The sequence below is a fragment of the Halichondria panicea genome, chromosome 15, assembly GCF_963675165.1.
Source record: "Halichondria panicea chromosome 15, odHalPani1.1, whole genome shotgun sequence".
Taxonomy (NCBI): Eukaryota; Metazoa; Porifera; class Demospongiae; order Suberitida; family Halichondriidae; genus Halichondria; species Halichondria panicea.
Genome location: NC_087391.1, coordinates 4,985,338 through 5,005,992, shown reverse-complemented (window position 1 = coordinate 5,005,992; position 20,655 = coordinate 4,985,338). Strand labels below are relative to the sequence as shown.

At 42.8% G+C, this 20,655-nt stretch overlaps 5 protein-coding genes across 5 annotated transcripts; 2 read left to right on the top strand and 3 right to left on the bottom strand.

The window, feature by feature from the left end:
* Positions 1-34: 34 nt before the first annotated feature.
* On the bottom strand, positions 35-3,252 carry LOC135348639 (serine palmitoyltransferase 2-like). The gene is made up of 12 exons (XM_064546916.1): positions 2,941-3,252; positions 2,166-2,320; positions 1,965-2,110; positions 1,776-1,900; positions 1,626-1,719; positions 1,458-1,563; positions 1,310-1,367; positions 1,035-1,196; positions 820-983; positions 508-606; positions 318-447; positions 35-220 (listed from the first exon to the last, which is right to left on the bottom strand). Exons 1-12 carry the CDS (start codon positions 3,154-3,156, stop codon positions 140-142), a joined length of 1,536 nt encoding a protein of 511 aa, XP_064402986.1. The 5' UTR covers positions 3,157-3,252; the 3' UTR covers positions 35-139.
* Positions 3,253-3,272: 20 nt separating this feature from the next.
* LOC135348640 (serine palmitoyltransferase 2-like) lies at positions 3,273-7,323 on the top strand. The gene is made up of 13 exons (XM_064546917.1): positions 3,273-3,997; positions 4,046-4,200; positions 4,380-4,525; positions 4,586-4,710; positions 4,862-4,955; positions 5,079-5,184; positions 5,297-5,354; positions 5,500-5,661; positions 5,713-5,839; positions 5,899-5,935; positions 6,376-6,474; positions 6,732-6,861; positions 7,067-7,323. The coding sequence occupies exons 1-13, from the start codon at positions 3,812-3,814 to the stop codon at positions 7,130-7,132; spliced, it is 1,491 nt and encodes a 496-aa protein (XP_064402987.1). The 5' UTR covers positions 3,273-3,811; the 3' UTR covers positions 7,133-7,323.
* Positions 7,324-9,704: 2,381 nt separating this feature from the next.
* On the bottom strand, positions 9,705-10,983 carry LOC135349179 (neuroglobin-like). The gene is made up of 3 exons (XM_064547675.1): positions 10,621-10,983; positions 10,217-10,442; positions 9,705-9,997 (listed from the first exon to the last, which is right to left on the bottom strand). Exons 1-3 carry the CDS (start codon positions 10,785-10,787, stop codon positions 9,842-9,844), a joined length of 549 nt encoding a protein of 182 aa, XP_064403745.1. The 5' UTR covers positions 10,788-10,983; the 3' UTR covers positions 9,705-9,841.
* A 425-nt stretch (positions 10,984-11,408) lies between these two features.
* Positions 11,409-16,373, top strand: LOC135349174 (anoctamin-8-like). The gene is made up of 11 exons (XM_064547670.1): positions 11,409-11,639; positions 11,704-11,929; positions 11,985-12,152; positions 12,519-12,720; positions 12,851-13,029; positions 13,086-13,385; positions 13,794-13,927; positions 14,226-14,368; positions 14,732-14,901; positions 15,300-15,595; positions 15,866-16,373. Exons 1-11 carry the CDS (start codon positions 11,629-11,631, stop codon positions 16,086-16,088), a joined length of 2,052 nt encoding a protein of 683 aa, XP_064403740.1. The 5' UTR covers positions 11,409-11,628; the 3' UTR covers positions 16,089-16,373.
* LOC135349175 (atlastin-2-like) lies at positions 16,344-20,303 on the bottom strand. The gene is made up of 12 exons (XM_064547671.1): positions 20,107-20,303; positions 19,779-20,020; positions 19,525-19,671; positions 19,253-19,357; positions 19,046-19,096; positions 18,927-18,989; positions 18,701-18,793; positions 18,380-18,518; positions 17,952-18,079; positions 17,644-17,772; positions 16,973-17,404; positions 16,344-16,595 (listed from the first exon to the last, which is right to left on the bottom strand). Exons 1-12 carry the CDS (start codon positions 20,213-20,215, stop codon positions 16,512-16,514), a joined length of 1,722 nt encoding a protein of 573 aa, XP_064403741.1. The 5' UTR covers positions 20,216-20,303; the 3' UTR covers positions 16,344-16,511.
* Between the last annotated feature and the right edge of the window lie 352 nt (positions 20,304-20,655).

Here is a 20,655-nt window from a genome sequence, read left to right as displayed (position 1 = left end):
AATTTCGGGAGTACAATTAAATTTTATGAGATAGCGTGGTCAAAAAATTTTATTTGAAAAGAGGTGGGCTTGTGGACATATACAATCATACTGGACAATCTATAAAAAGAATCTAGTAGCTATCTAGTGTTCCAATACTCTAAGTTTGTGTCTTCATCTTTTTTCTCTTGGAACATTTCATCATGAACATGTCTCCTACTTCACTGATCTCTTTCAGCGCCTACAGATAGAGATAATAATTAGGGGAGTAATTAAAAGGGCACGTATAAAAAAGTAATTAATTAAATGGCACAAATACAGGCATGATTGCTCCTCACATAATCAAGCATCTCCCTTGTATGAGCAGCGGACAGACATATTCTGATCCGCCCCTCAGAAAGGGGTGTGGCTGGATAGCCCACGCAGACAGTAGCTATCTTCCTCTCAAGCATCTTACGAGAGAAGTTGCTAGAAAGAAAGAAAGACAGCAAACTAAAAGATTGCAACATCTGACTGGCAACTGCTTACATTGTTTTGGTAGTGTTGTATGTGAGTACTGGAACAACTGGAGAATCTTCATTCCCATACACAATAAACCCCATCTCGTGAAGTTTGGTACGGAAATACCTACACAGCCACAGAAAGAGACAATCAGTTATTGTATTAATATGGGAATCACCCAGGCTTGGCAGATATACAGCTTCATTATTATTCAATTTCAATTTTAATTCTTCATTTTATATTGTTGCTGTACAAGTGCTTGTAATAAATAAGGCTTGCAACGCATCTAGTAGAATAATAACGAGCTCAGTTATTATTATGTTGGTATAATCTTATCACCTCGAGTTTTCGGCGAGCTGCAGGATTCTTTTTTGGCCATCGTCTGTCCCATCCTTGCCCATAATGATGCTCATGGAGCTGATGATTTGCTGAGCCACTGGGCCAGGCATACCAGTAGCGTAGGTGGTGGCGTGGGAGTAAGCTCTTATATGGCTGACAATCTCCTGCAAATCCACTAGTGAGGTCCATTTGATTACGTATGTGTCTAAACTCACATGAGTAGCTGCAATGTATCCACCGGATGCACCAAAGCTCTTTGTGAATGTTCCCATCATGATATCGATATCGGCTGGGTCCACCCCCCAGTATTCAGCCACGCCCCTTCCTGTCTCCCCCATTGCTCCAATGCTGTGAGCCTCATCAAGGTAGAGGTAAGCCTGCATTGAATTATCCACAGGGGAAAGAGTCACACATAGGCAACATTGTCTTACAAAGATGCTCCCTACGAACCAACAAGTATCATAATCATGAGAATGTGCTGGTAAGTTACCTTGTACTTCTTTTTGAGCTCAACAATCTTTGGCAAGTTTGCAAGAGAACCCTCCATACTGTGGAAATGAAAGCATAAACAGTGAATACATATAGTGAATACAAACAACTACACATACTCAGATTCTAAACTAAGATAATTCCTTTACCTGTATACTCCCTCGGCAACTATCATTATTTTAGTCCATGGTTTGCGGGTACGCGGACGTCCTTGAATGATTGCCGTGCGAAGTACCTTCTCCAAGCCCTCCATATCTGCAACAAAGTACGATTAAGTTAACAAATGCAGTATACATTACTGCCTGATCATCTCTTACCATTGTGTTTAAAGGTTCTTATTAAAGACCCAGAGAGCCTACAACCAAGAATCAGAGAAGTGTGATTCAGCTGATCACTAATGATAAGGCTTCCCTATATATAAACAAAAAATGTGTGTCATAACACGTTTATAAAAAATATAATTATACCTTTCCCATGAGGGCTGGTATGTTGGTGGAGTTGGTTGCAAAGCCCATGCCAAACACCATAGCAGCTGGTTTCCCTACAAACTCTGCCACAAGATGCTCCAGCTCTTTGTGAATAGAGAGTGTTCCTGAGACAAGAGACAATTCAATAGTCATGCAGTCTATTGGGTAGTTCACCCTCTCCTGACTCACCTAGATCCTTGCGAGCACTGCAGGACCCCGCTCCGTACTGATGAGTGGCCTCCTGTGATGCCTCTGCACACGGCCCACTGCTCTGAGCAAAACCAAGATAGTTGTATGAGCCGAGGTTGAGGCAGCGAGTGGAAGAGCTTTTTAATCTGCGAAATAATTGCATCTCATTAAACACACAGTCCAATAATTGAATATTATTACTCAAAGGTCCAGTTGTTGTCATGGCTCACTCGATCCCAAATGTCAATGTAAGGTCCGGGAGTGCTTGCAACTGGTCGCTCAAAACAGTCCTGAGCTCTGCGAAATATATTGCGAAAGTAGAACATGTCGTAATCCCTGTTCATTTTGAAGTTGTCCTGCAGAGGGGGTACAATACAACGCGATCGTAATCAAACACAAGATAAAAGCCACACCAATACGGCTTTGTTTCCTGGAAATGCCCAACAAGAAGCAATGTAAAAAGTTGCTAGGATAGGCCGGGAGTAACACTAAAAAGCGGAATCCGACGAGTGCATAACTACAAACCGTTACAACGTCATTCACATGTATATTTTCCGCAAAATGATTGATGTGGTTTTCCAGCCAATCCTAGCAAATATGTATTATAGGCTAATGTTTAATGCCCTTGGACAATTTGTGGTCGTAATCCAAAACTCAAAATAAGATAAAAATCACACTGCCGACGTGTATAGCGCCTGTCATGTCATGCATGTGCATGTGCATATCACACCATAGTAACATAATTATAGTGAGATGAGTGATAACACATCTCACCGTAGGGTCGGCCCTAGCCCACAAGTACAAACACATTCATAAAAGTACAGTTGCGAATGTCATATGAATTTAGCTATGCAGAACTAATTTCAGGCATTCTAGTCTAGTTGCTAAGTCTAACAGGTGTGGCATAACTTTATATCATAATTATATTCATGCATAAAACTTTAAAAAATTGCAGAAAAATAAAAGTACAGCTCACATTCTTCAGTCTAGGTCCTTCCTTGACTCCAACAAACCTTAGAAAATCACTAACATAACCAACAACAGCAAGAACTCCATAAGTGATGTATGTACAGATTTCTTCAAACAATGGAGGTTCTTCAAATGATTCTTTGGCTCTTGGACGGCGTTTCTTTATTTGAGGTTCCATTTCACTCCCGCTTGACTGCTTGCTGTGCATAGATGTCATGGTCATACAGAGATGAAAGGGCTTCTTGGTCTTGGGTCTGGGTACTGAGCTGTGCTGATTACTGATCTACCGCAAGGTGCAGTGTGGGCGTATGGGCTGATTCTGCAGAATGCGGGGACAACATGTGGAGTCACAACACAGTGAGACACTCACAGTGCAGTATAGTATGCATTGCATCCTCCTAGCCGAGGCCCATCTATCTCAATGGTCGGATAGGTTTGCTCCATACTGTACTGCAGTAAGAAGAGCAGAAGTAAAAAGATCTAGCTTACTCTGCAGTGTAGCTAGCTAGGCATAGATAATTAGCTATGTCTATGAGCTAGGAAAAGAAAGCATCTGAAAACCCTACTCCAGCTATTTGAGTATAGTATAGTATAGTAGTGAGCTGCACCATGTACCCTATAAAAAGAATTGAGAACTGTGGCATGGCAGAGCCATGGAGCTGGACTAAACTTGGCCAAGGCCCAAGGGGGTGGAGCTGGTTGATATATTTGACCCCGAGTGGGAATAGACCCCGCGATTACGTGGACCATGACGACACTCTCAGAAAAGGATGTGTCACCGAGACAAGTTTAGTTGGGCGTGGCCTGATCTTCTGTTGACAACAAATCGGGTCACGCCCAACTAGACAAGACTGACCTTTCCAAAAAGGCTTGCAGCAATGGCTACATCAAATGGACTTTACAACCACAGCAGGACTCGAGCACCGCCTAAAGAATCGTTTGAAGTGTACCCACTCATTGAAGCAGTATTCACTTACCTCTCTTATGGAGTTTTACTTTTGTTTGGGCACATTTCTGACTTTCTGGTGAAGATAGGTCTGAAGGAGAACCATGCTGTCAAAGATGTAAGTGTATTTGTGCACTTTTAAGACTTGTTAAATATTCTTTTGCAGGATTTTTTCAAGATGCATCTTAATTTTGAAGGCTTCTACATGAGACATGTTTATCGTCGTATCCGAGACTGCTGGAACAAGCCCATTGCAAGCACCCCTGGGGCGTATTTTGAGCTCGTCGATCGTGAAAGCGATGACTACAACTGGACCTTCAGGTTTGAGCTATTGTGTAACTCTTAGTAATATTTGTACAAGCCTGCATACAATGCACGCAATAATCTATCTGCATTATTAAAAGGCATCGCCTAGTGCCTAAGGTCACTTTGTAAAACAGGAGCTTGCTATGAATTTAATGCTGTTTTTTTCCATTGTGTGTAAATCTTCCTACGTACAGAAACACTGGAACAACCACTCGCTGCCTCAACCTCGGCTCATACAACTATCTTGGTTTTGCTCAGAGCAGTGGGCCGTGTGCAGAGGCATCACAGGAGGCCACTCGTCAGTACGGAGCGGGGTCCTGCAGTGCTCGCAAGGATCTAGGTGAGTCAGGAGAGGGTGAACTACCCGATAGACTGACTATTGAATTGTCTCTTGTCTCAGGAACACTCTCTATTCACAAAGAGCTGGAGCATCTTGTGGCAGAGTTTGTAGGGAAACCAGCTGCTATGGTGTTTGGCATGGGCTTTGCAACCAACTCCACCAACATACCAGCCCTAATGGGAAAGGTAGGTGTTGTCCAAGTACCGATTAAATTATCATTTTGCCACAGTTTTGAGTGACCTTTCATGTTTGTTTACATTCCGGTGCTAACCACCCGCCCACTCTCTTAGGTCATAATTATTATACACTGATGGTGATCTTTGCCTGTTGTTGCAGGGTTGTCTGATATTGAGTGATGAGCTAAACCACACCTCTCTCATCCTTGGCTGTCGACTCTCAGGTGCAACCATCAAGACTTTCAAGCACAACAGTAAGACGATGTATTAGTAACCAAGGGTAACCAAGATCATCTTCGACTGTTTGTATTATTGCTTGCTTATACTAACATTCTTGCGTTCATTTAATGGCTACATATCCCCCATCCACCTGGCAGATGTGGATGATCTTGAGAGAGCTCTAAAAGATGCCATTTTTAACGGTCAGCTGCGGACACATCGACGTTGGAAGAAGATACTCATCGTTTTAGAAGGAGTGTACAGGTGGGTGGAGTCTGTGCCATTTGTGCTCAAGTGTGAGGGTGGGTGTGGGTGTGGGTGTGAGTAGAGGGTTGGTAACAGAATGCATACTCGAACAAAGTTTACTCCCATGCAGTATGGAGGGCTCCTGTCCCAACTTGCCAGCAGTCATTGCTCTCAAGAAGAAGTATAAGGTTTGTAGTTTTGGTTTGGTTCACCTGGGAAAGAAATTGCGGGGAGATAGTGGGGAAGAAAGGAGGAAAGAAAGAGGGAAACCGTGCTACACTAAATATTTATTGTGCTGCTAGAGCTACTAATATTAAAAATTAAAACTTGCAGGCTTACCTCTACCTTGATGAGGCTCACAGCATTGGAGCGATGGGGGATACAGGAAGGGGCATGGCTGAGTACTGGGGGGTGGACCCAGCCGATATCGATATCATGATGGGAACATTCACAAAGAGCTTTGGTGCATCCGGTGGATACATTGCAGCTACTCATGTGAGTTTAGACACATACGTAATCAAATGGACCTCACTAGTGGATTTGCAGGAGATAGTCAGCCATATAAGAGCTTACTCCCACGCCACCACCTACGCTACTGGTATGCCTGGTCCAGTGGCTCAGCAAATCATCAGCTCCATGAGCATCATTATGGGCAAGGACGGCACAGACGAGGGTAAGTTGTTGACTCACTCTCAAAGAGAGGCTGAATTGATGTCTTCATTTCCTTTGCAGGTCAAAGGAGAATCAAGCAGCTTGCCGAGAACAGCAGGTAATTAAATAATGGAGTTCTTTTGAATGTGGATGAAGATTGTTTGAAGTTCTTAATTATGCTATAAATTAGAAGCACGATTTGAATGAGAGTCCCATTTATATGGTAGGCTCAGAGTCCTCCTTATAGGATGTTTACGATGTGTAGTGTGTTATCAGAGGAAGATAATAGTCAGGGTCAAATTAAGGTCTTACTTACAATCTGATTCCAGAGGTTAGAGGACTTTAATTGCATTCCTAATTATTGATCATCTAATTCTTCTTTGGTACCTCCTTAATTTCAATGTACCAAAGAAAAAGATGATCAGAATGCAACTAAAGTCCTCCGGAAGCAGATTTTAAGCAGCCCTTTTGACCCTGACTATCTTTATCTGGTGTGTATTTAATCTTCACGTGAGCTACTGTGGTCAGCTACTGATCGTGCACTTCTCTCTCCTCTAGGTACTTTCGTAAGAGACTTCATGAGATGGGCTTCATCGTGTATGGCAACGAGGACTCTCCCGTTGTACCAATCCTTCTCTATCAGTACACCAAATTTGCGTGAGCATATTAATTTTGTCAACAATGAAGTAAAATTATAGAGGCTATAAGAAAAGCTCTCTCTACACTAATTGTAAGTCTGCTTACGTGTTTGCACCGTAAAAGTGCTACTAAAAATAATTTATCTCTACGAAAACAAAACAATGCTCTTTAGAGTGGCTTTTTTAATTCAGACGTTTACGAGAAAAAATAATTCAGAGTGTTGTTGGTCGTTTAAAAGCTAGTACATGTAGTTGTTTTTGTTTTCCCTTGTGCAGGGTGTTTTCTCGAGAACTGCTCAAGCGTAAGATTGGGGTCGTGGTAGTTGGTTTCCCCGCCACCTCCCTGGTAGAAGGACGGGCCAGGATCTGTCTGTCTGCCTCACACACCAAAGACATGCTGAACTTTGTAAGTACTCTCTTAACTTATAATGCATGTACATAGTTAGTTGCACTTGTGGCTTTGTAGTTTAATACACTGTTGATTTTGACCTCCCTAAATAGACTATTTGATATTACCGGCACTGTGCCTGCAATGCTAGCACCATTGATGCTTGCATGACATACCTTAATACATGGCATATCTTAATACATGGCTCTATGTGTAACTGCAGGCTCTCAAGGAGATCAGTGAGGTGGGGGATATGCTGGTCTTGAAGAACTCCAGGCTAAAACGTTGAACTTATCAAACGCTGATGAACTATCTAACTATGTCCTTTCATTGACTTTTTGAACCTTTTAATTCGTTCAAGTTTCTACATGTATAGCTATAATTTTTTTATTATAGCCGTATTATTATATCTTCTTAAAACTCTATTATTTGTTCGTAACGTTCTTCTGTAGAATTTTGCCTGATCACTCAAGAAGTGAACATTTCATGAATAACTTATACGTGGCCACACAACGTAATTTGGTAAACGCATGCAAGGTGCATTTTCTACTTGCCTAGAGCCATGATAACAAGATGCAACTCTGTAACCAAGGTATTACCAACGCCCACTCATACTCCACTAGGTGATCAGATAGTGGATCACACTGAGCATAGATTTCTTCTATCTACACTGAGCACCTGTGCATGTGTGTGTGTGTGTGTGGGCAGATACATGTGTGTGTGTGTGTGTGTGTGTGTGCGTGCGTGCGTGAGGGCGAGCAGATACATCTGTCAGTCTTAAAGATAATGGAAATGGATTTTTACAGTAAAGCAAGATTTGATGAGAATGAGTGCATGCATGTGCATGTATGATGGTGGATATAACCCAATTGCATGTTGCAGGTTATAGGAGTGCATGGTTCTCCCTGTGGAGTATGGAATTATGACTTCCCTGCAGAGTGTGATCGCAAGGAGGCTCGTCAACTAAAATTGCTGAGGAGGTGGACTCTACCGATATGATATCATGATGGATCGAGTATTCACAAAGAGCTTTGGTGCAGTGAAGATACTCCGTGAGTAGCCTCCTTCACAGGTCTTGAGGAAGTGGGCGTGGGATCGAGGCTACCAGTGAGGTGAGTTCAGTTCCCCTGACTAGGGATGTGAAAATTGCTTTGTAGATTGATCAAAGGAATTTCACTAAACTAATTTTCACTTCATGTACAGTAAATGAGCATCTGTTTTATGTGGTGTAAATTAGATTTCTTTGGGGAAGACTCAACAATTAGTGGAAGACAAGATTATGGCCTTTTAAAACATTCCCTTTTGATGAGGCCCATGCTTAAGTGTTAGCTTTAATTAATTACCATTACAGAGCTGCTTGGAATGTACAGACTGTGGGAGAATACTCTCAAGTGTGCGAGACCAGTAGGTATAGTTCAAGGTTTAGTTCCTTCAGAAATGGCTGCATGCATGCTTCTCTTAATTATCAGCAAACGATAACAGTTCCCAGGGTATTGGCATTTTGCCCTAGGTCCTCTGTTTAGAACAGTTCGACTTATACTAGCTGTACAGTTTTGTCATAATTAACATATGTTTTGAGGTAAGCGAGAAAATAATGTGGTTACCCTTGGTTATCCAGGGCCGGGAATTTCTTAACCAGAAGCCTATCAGTCAACCAGCTTAAAACATGAGATAGTCTTGAAAATCCATTCTTTGTTTCAGCACTTGGAGGTTTTGTAGGAAATACCAGCCCTCTCCTCTTGCATGCACTCCCTCCTCGGTCACGTACAGCTGGCAAACCCCGACAAGTACCCCGATCAACTCATCCCCATATCCTGTCTCCAAGCTTTGATGGCTGAACTCTTGCACGTAGCCAGACTGTATGCGGTGAAACCTAAGAATTTAAATGGCCATATTACCATGGGAATATTTCTTCCGGCCGTTAAAATTGTTTATTGGAGGTAGACTAGCTATATCTGTACACGAATGCATCTGTCCACTGTAACCGTTCTATATCAGATATCTTTCCTAAATAGATCTAGCTTGCAAGGGAAACACCGAAAGTCAGTTTACAATTCCTAAAATGTGTGTGATCTCACATCATGCACTAACCAGGAAAGTCAATAATTATGGTACTGAAGACTTATACGGTATACTCAATAGTCATGCATATTGTATGTGGTGTTCTGTGAGACTCTGATTCTGTGGTCATTAGCTAAGTGGTTCAAGAGCCTGTGGTTGTGAACTAAGTGTCTGTGGTGACAGGTTAGAGCTGCTACATCCTCTCTGCAGCAAGCAAGGTCAGACAAGGGGCAGGCAATTAACTTACTGCTCTACCCCCTTGCACTACTTGGGTTGAGGTCAACCTGTTTTAGTTGCCATCACAGTCGCTGCTATAAACCACTTATGTGTTTCTCATTGCATGTCTAGACTGATAATTAAGTTCGTAGTCTTCGGTACGTACTAGAAAGGCTGCATGTCCTGGTTTCAATGAAATTCTGCTGCATCTTGAGAGATAAACTTAATGGTGTTCTCTACTCCTTGGTTGGAAACAGTGAAGCGATAGCTGTGCGTGTTCAATGCTGTACATTACACGTACATCTTAGAATGGAGGACAGTGGGAGAAAGAAAGGGGGGACAGTGTGATAGTAGATTATCATACTATACGATTAATAGAATGTGTACTTTACCAGTTGTTTTGATGAGTGTTACTGCCTTGTCTCTCCCACTGTTTTCATACTGATGGAGGAGGTCCCTGAGACACTGCTGTGTAGCTCCATATCTAAATGCTACATTGAATAATTTATTATAGCCTGAACCTTTATTTTGTACATTTCATACAAGCAGGTAATAATTATGTGTTTCCCATTGATAGTCAGTCATTCTTATCAAAATAACGTCATTATAAATTAATTATATTGCACAAAATGAATGTATACGAGCTAAAACACAATAATTATAACCAAAATGTTAAGATTCTGTTCTGTTCTGATATTTATGTTATGTTCTGTGTATATAATTAGAGAGAGTCTGAGAAGTCCTTGTACTCTTGCAGTCCCTCCTTCATCTCCGTGGCAACAAGGCCGTACATTGTGGTCCAAGCAGCCTTGACCTCTGTAGTGAACCCTTCTCCCAGGCCTTGCTCCAGGGTCCATAGCAGAGACTGTCCCACCAGCTGCACAGTCAGAGGGAAGGAAATGGGTGAATATACAATAGGAACATGGCTATAGTAATATCCCCTTTTACATGTTCAGGAAATGCATAATTATTATTCAGAAGCTAAATAAATGAAGAGGGAAATTTCCATAATAGAAATGCAAAATAAATATCCTCTTTCAGTATGACCTCAACATCCCGTTCAGACTGACTCATAAAAAAAAGTTATCTGGCTTACATCAAAGTGAGCCTGCTGAAGATCATATGATCCGTGAGTCCCACCCAGTTCTCGGAGGACCACCACCAGCTCGTCTATGTTGTTGAGAGAGCTGACAGCGAGGGCAACCGTCTCCATCACGTGGAGGCCGTGGCTCTGAAAGTGCTCATTCTCAGGTAGCTCCTCATTAGGGATATCCGAAAACTTCTTGAACAGTTTCAAAGCTGGTGGGCTAAGCTCGAATATCCTGCAACAGAGGAAACCATCAATGAAGTCATTTGTTTACTTGTACGCACTATAGTTGCAATTACAGTACAGCTATGTAGCTATACACACCATCTTATGGCTATGCATATGTACAGAGAAGGAATTAAGTTGCAAGCACTAGATAGTTAGACTCAAGCTTACAAAGTAAAAACTCTTACTTCATAAAGAGGAGAATGCCTCCTTTCAGCATGCCAATATCTTCCTCCACAACCTTCCATGTCTTCTCAATGAGTCCTTTCTGCTTCTCAGTCAGAGCTAAGGGTTGGTATTCTCTGCTGACAGTCGTAGAACTCTCAGAGATGGTTGATACTTGTGTCACAGACATTATCAGCTTGTTTCGTGTTATTCACTGTTTGCGTGGGAGGTGAGCTTCTTTCACTTGATCCAAGTTTTTGACTTTTGCAAAAGTTCAGCTGCCGTGAGCTAATAGTTTGAGAGGTAGGTGCTGCAAGAATGGAGGCTTTGAGAGCTGCACTAGGTATTTTATAGAGACTATAAGAACTTGCACAAATTAATTTCTAGAGAGGAAGTAAATCTGATTCTGATTATCAATTCACATCCTCCCCAGTCCCACAGGAGCATGCAAACAAAGTGCAGGCTGTGCAGTAGTTAGGTCCAAATATCAGCAAGATATCTTAGGCATTGAGTTCTTAGAGTACATGTAATACAATTTCATATTGTTTTGTATTTTACAATTGCCAATCCTATCTGACTTGGTCAGGCCAGCAAATGTATCGCTTTTCACATGTACATGCACAGCAGAGATGGCCATGTCCCATGTATGTCCCATGTATGTTTACTACTCGAGTATCGATGGTTTACTGTATGGCTCGTCAGTCTAGGTCAGGTCCTTCCCCCTTCTCACGACTAGCAACATTGTAGGCCCTATTAGTGCAGAATGAACAGTTGACAGGACAGTTTATATGGGAGGTGATCTTTCATTTTACAGATTTTTTATATAGTTACAGTAACAAGGTCAGGAGTGCATGAATATAGTCTAGCTCCACAAAAAGTTGAACATTGCCTACAAGTTCACCTCAAAGTTAGCCACAAAGCAGGATAAGAACACAGGCTGATTAGCTAGACTGCAGAGCTGAGTCATCACTTTTGCATAACTGTGCTGGAGCCTGTGTAGAGAGCTAGCTAGAGAAGGACAAGACTCAGCTATGAGAAAAAGGTAATGACAAAGGGAGTAGATACCTGTGCTCTATACGTGTGGTACTAATGTATGATTTGTTCAGACTGCTGAAGGACGTCCCCAAGGAGAGCACCGTTTCAGACAGTGTCGACGAGTCATGTGATCAGCCTCGCTCCCGCTATCTCCTCTCACTCACTGAGTTGGAGTGGGCAGGATTGTTCGTCTCCGAGGCCTTAGAGAAAGACGGCCTGAAGTGTGAACTTGTGGACTTGGGTTCCCACGGCAAGGGGATAGTGGTCACAGCGAAACTAACTGCCCTAGTGGAAAAGGTAATTTGAAGCCATGTTTCTTGTGTTTTTAATCGATGACTTTTCCCCTTGCCAGGCTGAAGCTCTTGAGTGGACGAGAGAGGTCAAAGATTCGGAGGAGGTGTGCGTCATACGTCAGTCCGATATGGACAGACTGATTAACTCAGACGGTGACAATTTCTTTACATCTGCAGAGGAAGTTAAACTGCTTTTCCATCTCATTCAAGATATAAGAGTCAACAAGGTAGTTGTAATTCACCACTTGTGAGTAAACATGTCTTGACCTAAATGGACTGTCACATCCTATCTTCACTTACGACAGTTTATCACACACTCATGTTTAATAACACGGTAACTAGTGTATAGGATCAAGTTGTTGTCGAGCATTATAATTACGAACACAGATTTTCTTCGAATGAGCATAATTCGCTAGTGTAGCTATTGCCCCTCATCCGCCCACACACACACACACACACACACACACACACTAGTCAATATTGACAGCCATTTACAATCACTGACTGTATGTTCATCCATGTACAGTGTCCTGCCCATTTAGATATCTAATAAATTATTTATTGTTGATGTTTTTAAATCACCATGCATGCAGGACGAACTTGCTAAGAAAGGCTGCAATATGCCGTCACAAAGGAAAGACTTCATATCCGCCCTCAAACACAGCTCACCCCCTCTTATTGAAGAGGCCTACCCGCTTCATCATGGCAAAGAGAAGAGACAGCTCATAGCCATGCTCAAGAGAGCCATGCTACCCACCATACAACTAGACCTGGCCAAGATCAGGAGTTACTTTGGTGAGGACTATATTTTATATTGTTGCTTACTAGCTTTATGAACTGTATAATAATTATTTTTAACTATAGCTCAGAGGTATATCAATAGCAAATAGCAAATAGTCAGCTAATTAACACACCATCTCTGCAGGTGAAGAGGTGGCCTTTTACTTCAGCTGGATGCAGTTCTATTCTCTGTGTGCCCTAGTCCCGGCTATTGTGGGTGTGGCCATGTATGCCATGAGGAGCTCTGGTGACACCGTGGACACAGACCCATACCTTCCCTTCTTCTCAGTGTTCATGTCAATATGGGCCGTTCTGTTTCTGGTGGTAAGTGACAATTACACTCAAAAAACACACACACACACACACACACACACACACAGTTCTGGCGACGAAAAAGTTTTGTCAACAGCTTCCACTGGAATACGTACAAATTCTCCTCCAAGGACCAGCGTCTACCAGGTTACCATGGTGATAAGGTTATCGATCCGGTGTCAAAACGAGAGATTATCTACTACCGTAGCTGGAAGAGAAATTGCTGGTACTTGTTCAGTTTCCTGGCCATGCTGCCACTCCTGGGCCTGGGTCTAGGGGCCATGACCTTGTCACTGAATCTCAATGGCTATGTCAAGAACACTGCTAGTCCCATCTATGTTGCAGCCCTGGCCAGATATGCTCAACCAGTGAGTGTGGAGAGATAGTGTGAAGGTCTTGTGTATACTTGAGATAAGCAACATTTCTATTAACATTTTGTACTGACTATAGACTGTAAAATAATACAATGGAAATTAGAACATGCATACTAACAATGCTTGTACTTGATCCTCCATAATAGAAGATTTGTACTGTTCACTCCCTAGGCTGTTGATGTTTCCCTGTGTGTGTAATAGGTTGCAAGGAAGCATTGCTCTGTGCAAGAGTGAAAGTTAACCTGTGTTGCTATTGTTGTCAAACTTTGGTGATGTTGGTCACACTTTAATGCTTTCTGGTGCATGAAAATCTAGTCAGACAGACTTATAACTAATTAACATAAACCAAGATTACGTGCTTGTGTCTGGATACATGATTCCTCTTGGTCCTCCTCCATGCAGGGTGGTCTGTTTGCATCGGACAGTCCCTACTACCTGTGGCTGGTGCCCACACTGGCCCACTCCACTATCATCTACTTTATCAACCAGCTGTACGGTATGGTCGCCAAGAAATGTACAGACCTGGAAAATCACAGGTGCAGAGGAAACTACTGTTCAACAATGTCTTCAATGGTCAAATGACATCTAGTTGGTGATGTACCAATGCTTTGTTTAGACTCCATGGCTACCATATGGGATGGGATGGTTAGCTTACAAGAGTCCATGGTAAAAGAGGTCTTACTTTGTACGGGTGCTAAACACCACCACGGAGAACTTCTACTACTAGGCGATAGATTAAAAAATACAAAATTAATGTTGACCTTTGCTGAATGCATGATCATAGCTTGATCTTCTTACTTTTATCTACCTCCCTCCCCCCCCACACACACACAGGACTGAGGGACGATGGCACGCCTCCATGGTGATCAAGAGAGTCACCTTTGAGTGTGTGGACTGCTTCATGCCACTCTTCTACATTGCCTTCTACCAACTGGATATCATCACCCTCAGAGCCGAGATTGCCAGCCTCTTTATGAGTAAGAGAAGGGTTCTCTATGTAAGATAGGCCTGTATAGCAACTGCCATGTAGTAGCTGCTTAGAGATGGAACTGCATGGCTTAAATTAAATCTGCTGTGGATAAACTTAAATAACTACCAGGTATAACCTTAAATGGGCCTAATGGTACAATTAACAAGGATTCTGATAATTATAGCCTTATTTTGAATTTAGGAACTTGGATCACATAATTTTAAACCAGCTGTACGAGGCTGTGTCTGAAATCATGTTTGCACCTCCATTTTTATCATTTTAACACCAGAGTAATTTCCTACTTATTTGCAGACGACCTTTTGACTGCATATACAAGTGGTGATTGTAACTTCCTGTACATATGCCACAGGTGATGAAATACGACGTGTTGTCATGGAGTCTGTGATCCCATTCGTGGGAGAGATACGGGCCAGCCGAGTCGAGAGGTCAAAGTATAAAGGTCGCAAGGTCATTCCAGACGCTACCCTGGCAGAGTATGACCAATTTGACGACTATTTGGAAATGGTGGTTCAATTTGGGGTAAGTGTAAAGTGTTTGCATATACTAGCTTCCTGTGAACTATTATAGGCTGTAGTCAAATACTGTACCACAATCATAGGAAATTCTGATGTAAGGTAAACAGTATTGCCACAACACCTTTCAGCCTGAGGTGCTAACATGCTGGATCAAAGCACACTTATTAGTTCACACGTGTGTAAATCTATCAATAGTGTGCATGGCAACTATCTGGCCACAAGAAAGATATGGTGCCAGCTAGTAGAGAAGCATGAACATTAAGTACCGAGTATGGAAAATTAGCTCTGTGCTACTAATATCTCCATCAATTTACATAATAGGTACTGTACCTATTAGTAGCGCTGAGCCGATTTTCTCCTGATCTGATAATACCCTAACCCCCCTCCCCCCCTCCCCTACAGTACATCACCCTGTTTGCCTCGGCCCTTCCCCTGGGCTCGGCTGTCACCCTCCTCTTCCTGTACATCGAGGCTCGCTCGGACCTCTTCAAACTTCTCTATGCGTATCGACGACCGCCCCCTCGCAGGACACGAGATATAGGGGTGTGGTATGATGTCATGGGAGTGATTGTGTTCATTGGAATTCTCTCAAATTGTGCCATTTTGGGTTTCTCTTCTGAGCAACTCATGCAATGGTTGCCCTCGCTGTTTGACAGGGCGGAGCTTGGGGACCAGGTCATGGCCGTGGGGAGTGGCAGGTCAGCTAGGTGCATGCATGGAGGGTTGTAATATATAATATAGGGATACACTTGACTGTAGTTCGAAGAGGTTCGGAAGAGTCATACCACATAAATATACTCTGGGTTTACATACGTAAAGCTTATATTATATGGGTAAAATTCAAGCTAAATTTTTTGCAGAATTCATTTCTTTACTGCTAATAGTTTACATTACAGCAACTGCCTACGTTGTTTCATCTGTATGACACACACCCCTCACACATCACACACACCCCTCACACATCACAGGTACGTTGTGGGTCTGGTGTTTAGTTTTGAGCATATCCTACTAGTGGTGGCGGTGTGGTTGCAGTGGGCCATCAAGCCACGCCCTAAATGGGTGCGGTTAGCCATCGCCAGAAGAGACTATTTGACCAGAGAGAAGCTACTCAGACAAGCGTCCCTAACACGGCAAGTGTCCCTATCACAGCAACCGTCACTATCACGGCAATCCTCGGTTAGTCCTCCGTGAACAAACAGAATATGTACAGTCATGCATTTAGTTGAGAAATTTTGAAATCAATTAGTTTTTGTTGTTGTAACTCCCACTAGTTTATAGAGTGCAGTCATGTCAGATATGTTAGACAATAATTATGTTCACATCCAACCCATGGGAACTTGGATAAGATTCTAGACAACACTTTTGTACGTACTACATAATTTATACATATATACATAGCAGTTATTCATTCATTCACAATTAATTTTATGCTAATGTCAGAGTTGATTTATATTGAAAAAAGTTTTTATTTCAAGACATTTTGACTGTCACAAAAAACACAAGGGCTGATAATAATAATAATAATAATAATAATATTAATACAAGTGGCTCAGCGCACACAAACATCATAATTATAAAGTTACTTTATTATCTACGTATACTATCCTCAGTTGGTTACTTTGTTTTCTTGTCAGTAGCCAAGGTAACTGCTTGTTGGAGAGCCCTCTGAGCCAGCTTGGCATACAATGGCTGTATAACCTGAGATCAATGTGTGTGTGTGGTGGAGGGGGCAATGAAAAGTATATAACTTGATGAACAAATTAGTGTGCTTGCTACATGTACATATATAGCTACATATAATTTGAAGCAGAGACAGGTGAAGAGGTGTGGGGGCAGACAATATTTGTAGACTAATGCGGCGCAACACCAACATTCAGGGTGTGGAAAACGTTATGTACATGTAGTCTTAATAAACATTTAGAGGTCTACCCACACCCATGCAAGACAACCATTCACACACACCCATGCAAGACAACCACTCACACCCACACACACCCACACACACCCACACACCCATGCGAGACAACCACTCACACCCACATACCCCCACACACCCATGCAAGACAACCACTCACATTCTCCCAGACAGTGGCCGTGATGTTATCAATCATTGCTCCCACCTCTCGGAAGTTCCCGCTGTATCGCACATAAAGCCACACCCCCACCAACAGGAGGGGAATGTAGAGACCAAAAATGGCTGTATCTGACAAAGAGTCTATTCCAATCATGTCCAGAATGCTCGACACCAAATAAGACAACACCATTATGAGACCCAGAACAGCAGGGGTACGATACGCATTCAAAATATGCTTGCTCTCGTTTCTCTTCACAAAAGATTCGTATGCTGCATCCATTTTCTTGACAAGTTCATCTTCGTACTTTTTGCAAAAGACAGAGCCACCCATTTTACGAGTAGACTTGAACTCCAGAAGAGCAGCTGCCATGTGTTCCTTGTGCTTTTTCTCCAGGGTATCGGGGGACAGGTAAGGAGTGTCAGCTCCACATATCTGCAGGGACAGTATACAGTAGAGGCTTCACTGACAAATTTACAAACAGACTAAAAGTTTGTCTTAAGCACACTACATACTATTGTGACGGAACATATTATTATTAGTGAGAATTTAAAGTTAGCTAAAATTCCAGGCAATGGTTGAGCAACATAATTATGCAAAGCCCTTTTACACGGAACACACACACAACAAGCTAGCTACAGAGCTACAGAGCATGTGCTCCTGGGTGTACTCACTTGTTCCATGTCCTTGTTGTACTTGTCGAGAGCAGCTACTTGTGCCGTGAGATTGTTGGCCTCAGCTGTTGCCTTGAGCATGGACTTGGGCTCTGGTAGAGTCTCACTCTGGTAAATCTCCATGTAGATCTGTGTGTGGCGGGAGGGTAGGATAGATACATGATTAGAGCACAGAGAGGCATATGTAAGTGGTGGGTGAGGCCACACAACACAAAGGCACTAAACACCAATAATCATAAGTGCACTATACATGTGTGCAGTAATCCAGACTGGGTTAAGAGCAACCACCACAACCCAGCTAGACCCACCTTGAAGCACTCCAGGAGCCCCTTGCCAGTGAGAGGGGTGCCCATGATCTTCTTGACCCTTAGCTTCTCTTTGCTGAGCAGGATGGGGGCCAACTGGGTTAGGTAACTCTTGAAGCTTGCATCAATATCTGGGGGGGGGAAGACAGGTCTACAGTACGTACATGCAATAGTACAGTTCTCAGCAACCAAGGAATACAATGTACATCGTTTACATGCATGTGACTAGCCTCGATCCCAGCCCCTCTCACCAGAGACAGTGCATACCAGGCCGTCTTTCTCAATTGAGAGCGGCCTGGAATCGAGGCTAGCATGTGACATGCTGTTTCTGTGCTCAGTGATGCAATCAATTAATCTAACAAAGTAATGAAGCGTACAATACTAACTAGCTAGAGATGACATAAGAACCACTTATAGATAGCCATACCCACCGCCTAGTCGTCCATCAGAGTCCAGACTAGTGGCCACCTTGAGTCCGGGGTGGGGCATGAGGAAGCAAGCAACACTCTCAAAACAGGACCGGATGTGTTCTCGTACCAACTTTAACTCCTCATGCTGGTGGTCTGTCACCTGTTGGGGAGAGAAATAGATAATTAACTTTTAATTAACTTCATTACATACACAGAATACAATGTAGGTAAAGGACAGTAAGACTGAAAACAATAATGGCACTGAAATAGGTAAAGATCACGAAGCTAAAAAGCAAAGAATGCTACTATTAGCAAATGCAGATTATGATATGAGAGGCTTACTCGTAAGACTCTCTCCAAGTAGCCATCTCCCCCGTCCATACCATAGGGGTGGTCATGTGGGTGGTACCAGTCACGCACCAGGAAACACAGCGACTGTAGAAACAATAACACAGATAAGTAAGTAAGTGAGCTAGCCCTCTGTGCACAAACAGCAAAACACGGATAAGTAAGTAAGTGAGCTAGCCCTCTGTGCACAAACAGCAAAAGCTCAACAGACTCTTCTAACCTGAAATGGAGTGGGAATATCATCTCCTTGCTCCATGGCTAGTCGACCATACTCAGTGAATAGCTGTATAAAAAAGCAATCTCAATATTTGATGGAGAGCTCAATTTTGGAAAACTTACATGAAGATGTTGAAGATCATTCTCTTGTATTTGCATGGACAAATTATACACCTGTGGCAATTGAAAACAAAACATTATATCCCGAATGTAACGATTACAGCTGTCTACAGTTTAGTTAGGAGCGCCTAGTATGAGACATGCTGCATCCACATGTAGGCAGCAGGTATGTGCAATAAAGGAAGGGTTTTGCCCAACTTGAGAGCCTACCTGAGTGGAAGAGATCATGGTACTGAGGGCGAAGATGGTGGCACTGTCTTTGACTGTGGACTGATTGTCAAACGCTCCCTGAGTGTCCAATATCAGAATGGCCACCTGAAGAGAAAGAGAGAGAGAGAGAGAGATCATGGTACAGATACAGTTAAAGAAAAAACTTTGGCCATACATGTAGCTACTAACAACCAAATAAGCCTAGCTAAGCTTTTACCAAAATCAACAACTTCTTAACTAAAACAACCTCAATATACACCCCACCCCCTCACCTCCTCCCCACTCTCTGGCAGTGTGGCCATAAACGGCTTGCTCCACATGAGGATGCCGGTGGTCTCTCTCTCACTACCCCCCCTCCAGGAGAACCCCGTCAATGGATCGTCCTCTCCTCCCATCCAATCACTCGACCCCTCCAGACCCTGCAGCGTCACATGACCAGCACATGACATAAATCCAATGCTATGTTACCTCCAAATGAGTACACTGATTACGAGAGTGCATATAAATAAGTAGGTAGATTTCTTACTCCATTTGTCAGAAATCGTAGCAGATAGTCAAGCAAGAATGATTTTCCTTTCCTGAAAGCGCCAGCCACTGACAAGACAACCACTTTCTTGTCTCGCACATCATCAGACAGCAATACCTCACTAAGTGCTTCACGATCAAGATCAAAGGTGTGGTCGTCCTTTGCCTTGACGATCTGGACGGCACGAGGTCGGTGCGGAGAGTTGACCTCTGCAAACGAGCTCATGACACTCCACTGGGGGTCTATGAGCGGTGATTGACGGGTGTTAATTATTATTAGGGTTGGGTTGAAAATAGCAATTATTATTTATGATGATTGGGGCACCTACCAGTTTCTCCAGAGGTTACAGAGCTTGTCACTGAGGTACCCACTGAAGACTCCATTGCTGCACCTCTATATCTCAGCTCTTGTACGCTGTCTGGGTTACCTTGGCTCATTGCACTCCACCAGTTTCTCTTGCTGATTCTGTAAGGCTTTCTTTTCCTGCTGCGCTGGTCGATCTACGTCTAGCATTCTCCAATTAGCGCACACTCCGTCATGTGATAATTTGCTTTCACTTACAGGAACGGATCGTTTTCTTGTCTTGTCATGCACAAAAGTGAACTGTGTAGACTTTTATAAGTTACCACTTTCCCTCCAATTGTAGAAACAATAGCCAAAGCACATCATTTTACATTAAAGACATAGTTTACATAAGATAAGGTAGCTAGCACAATTATAGTTCAGTTTAAGGTTCTCAATGTCATTCGATTTTCACAGTAAATCCAGTTTCAGCACCCACTGATCGCAATCGACGTTGGGTTTGGGTTGTTTACAAAGCACTGATCCTTGCTTCCTCGATATTTTGTAGTTTGAATTGTTGTACATGTTTGCAGAC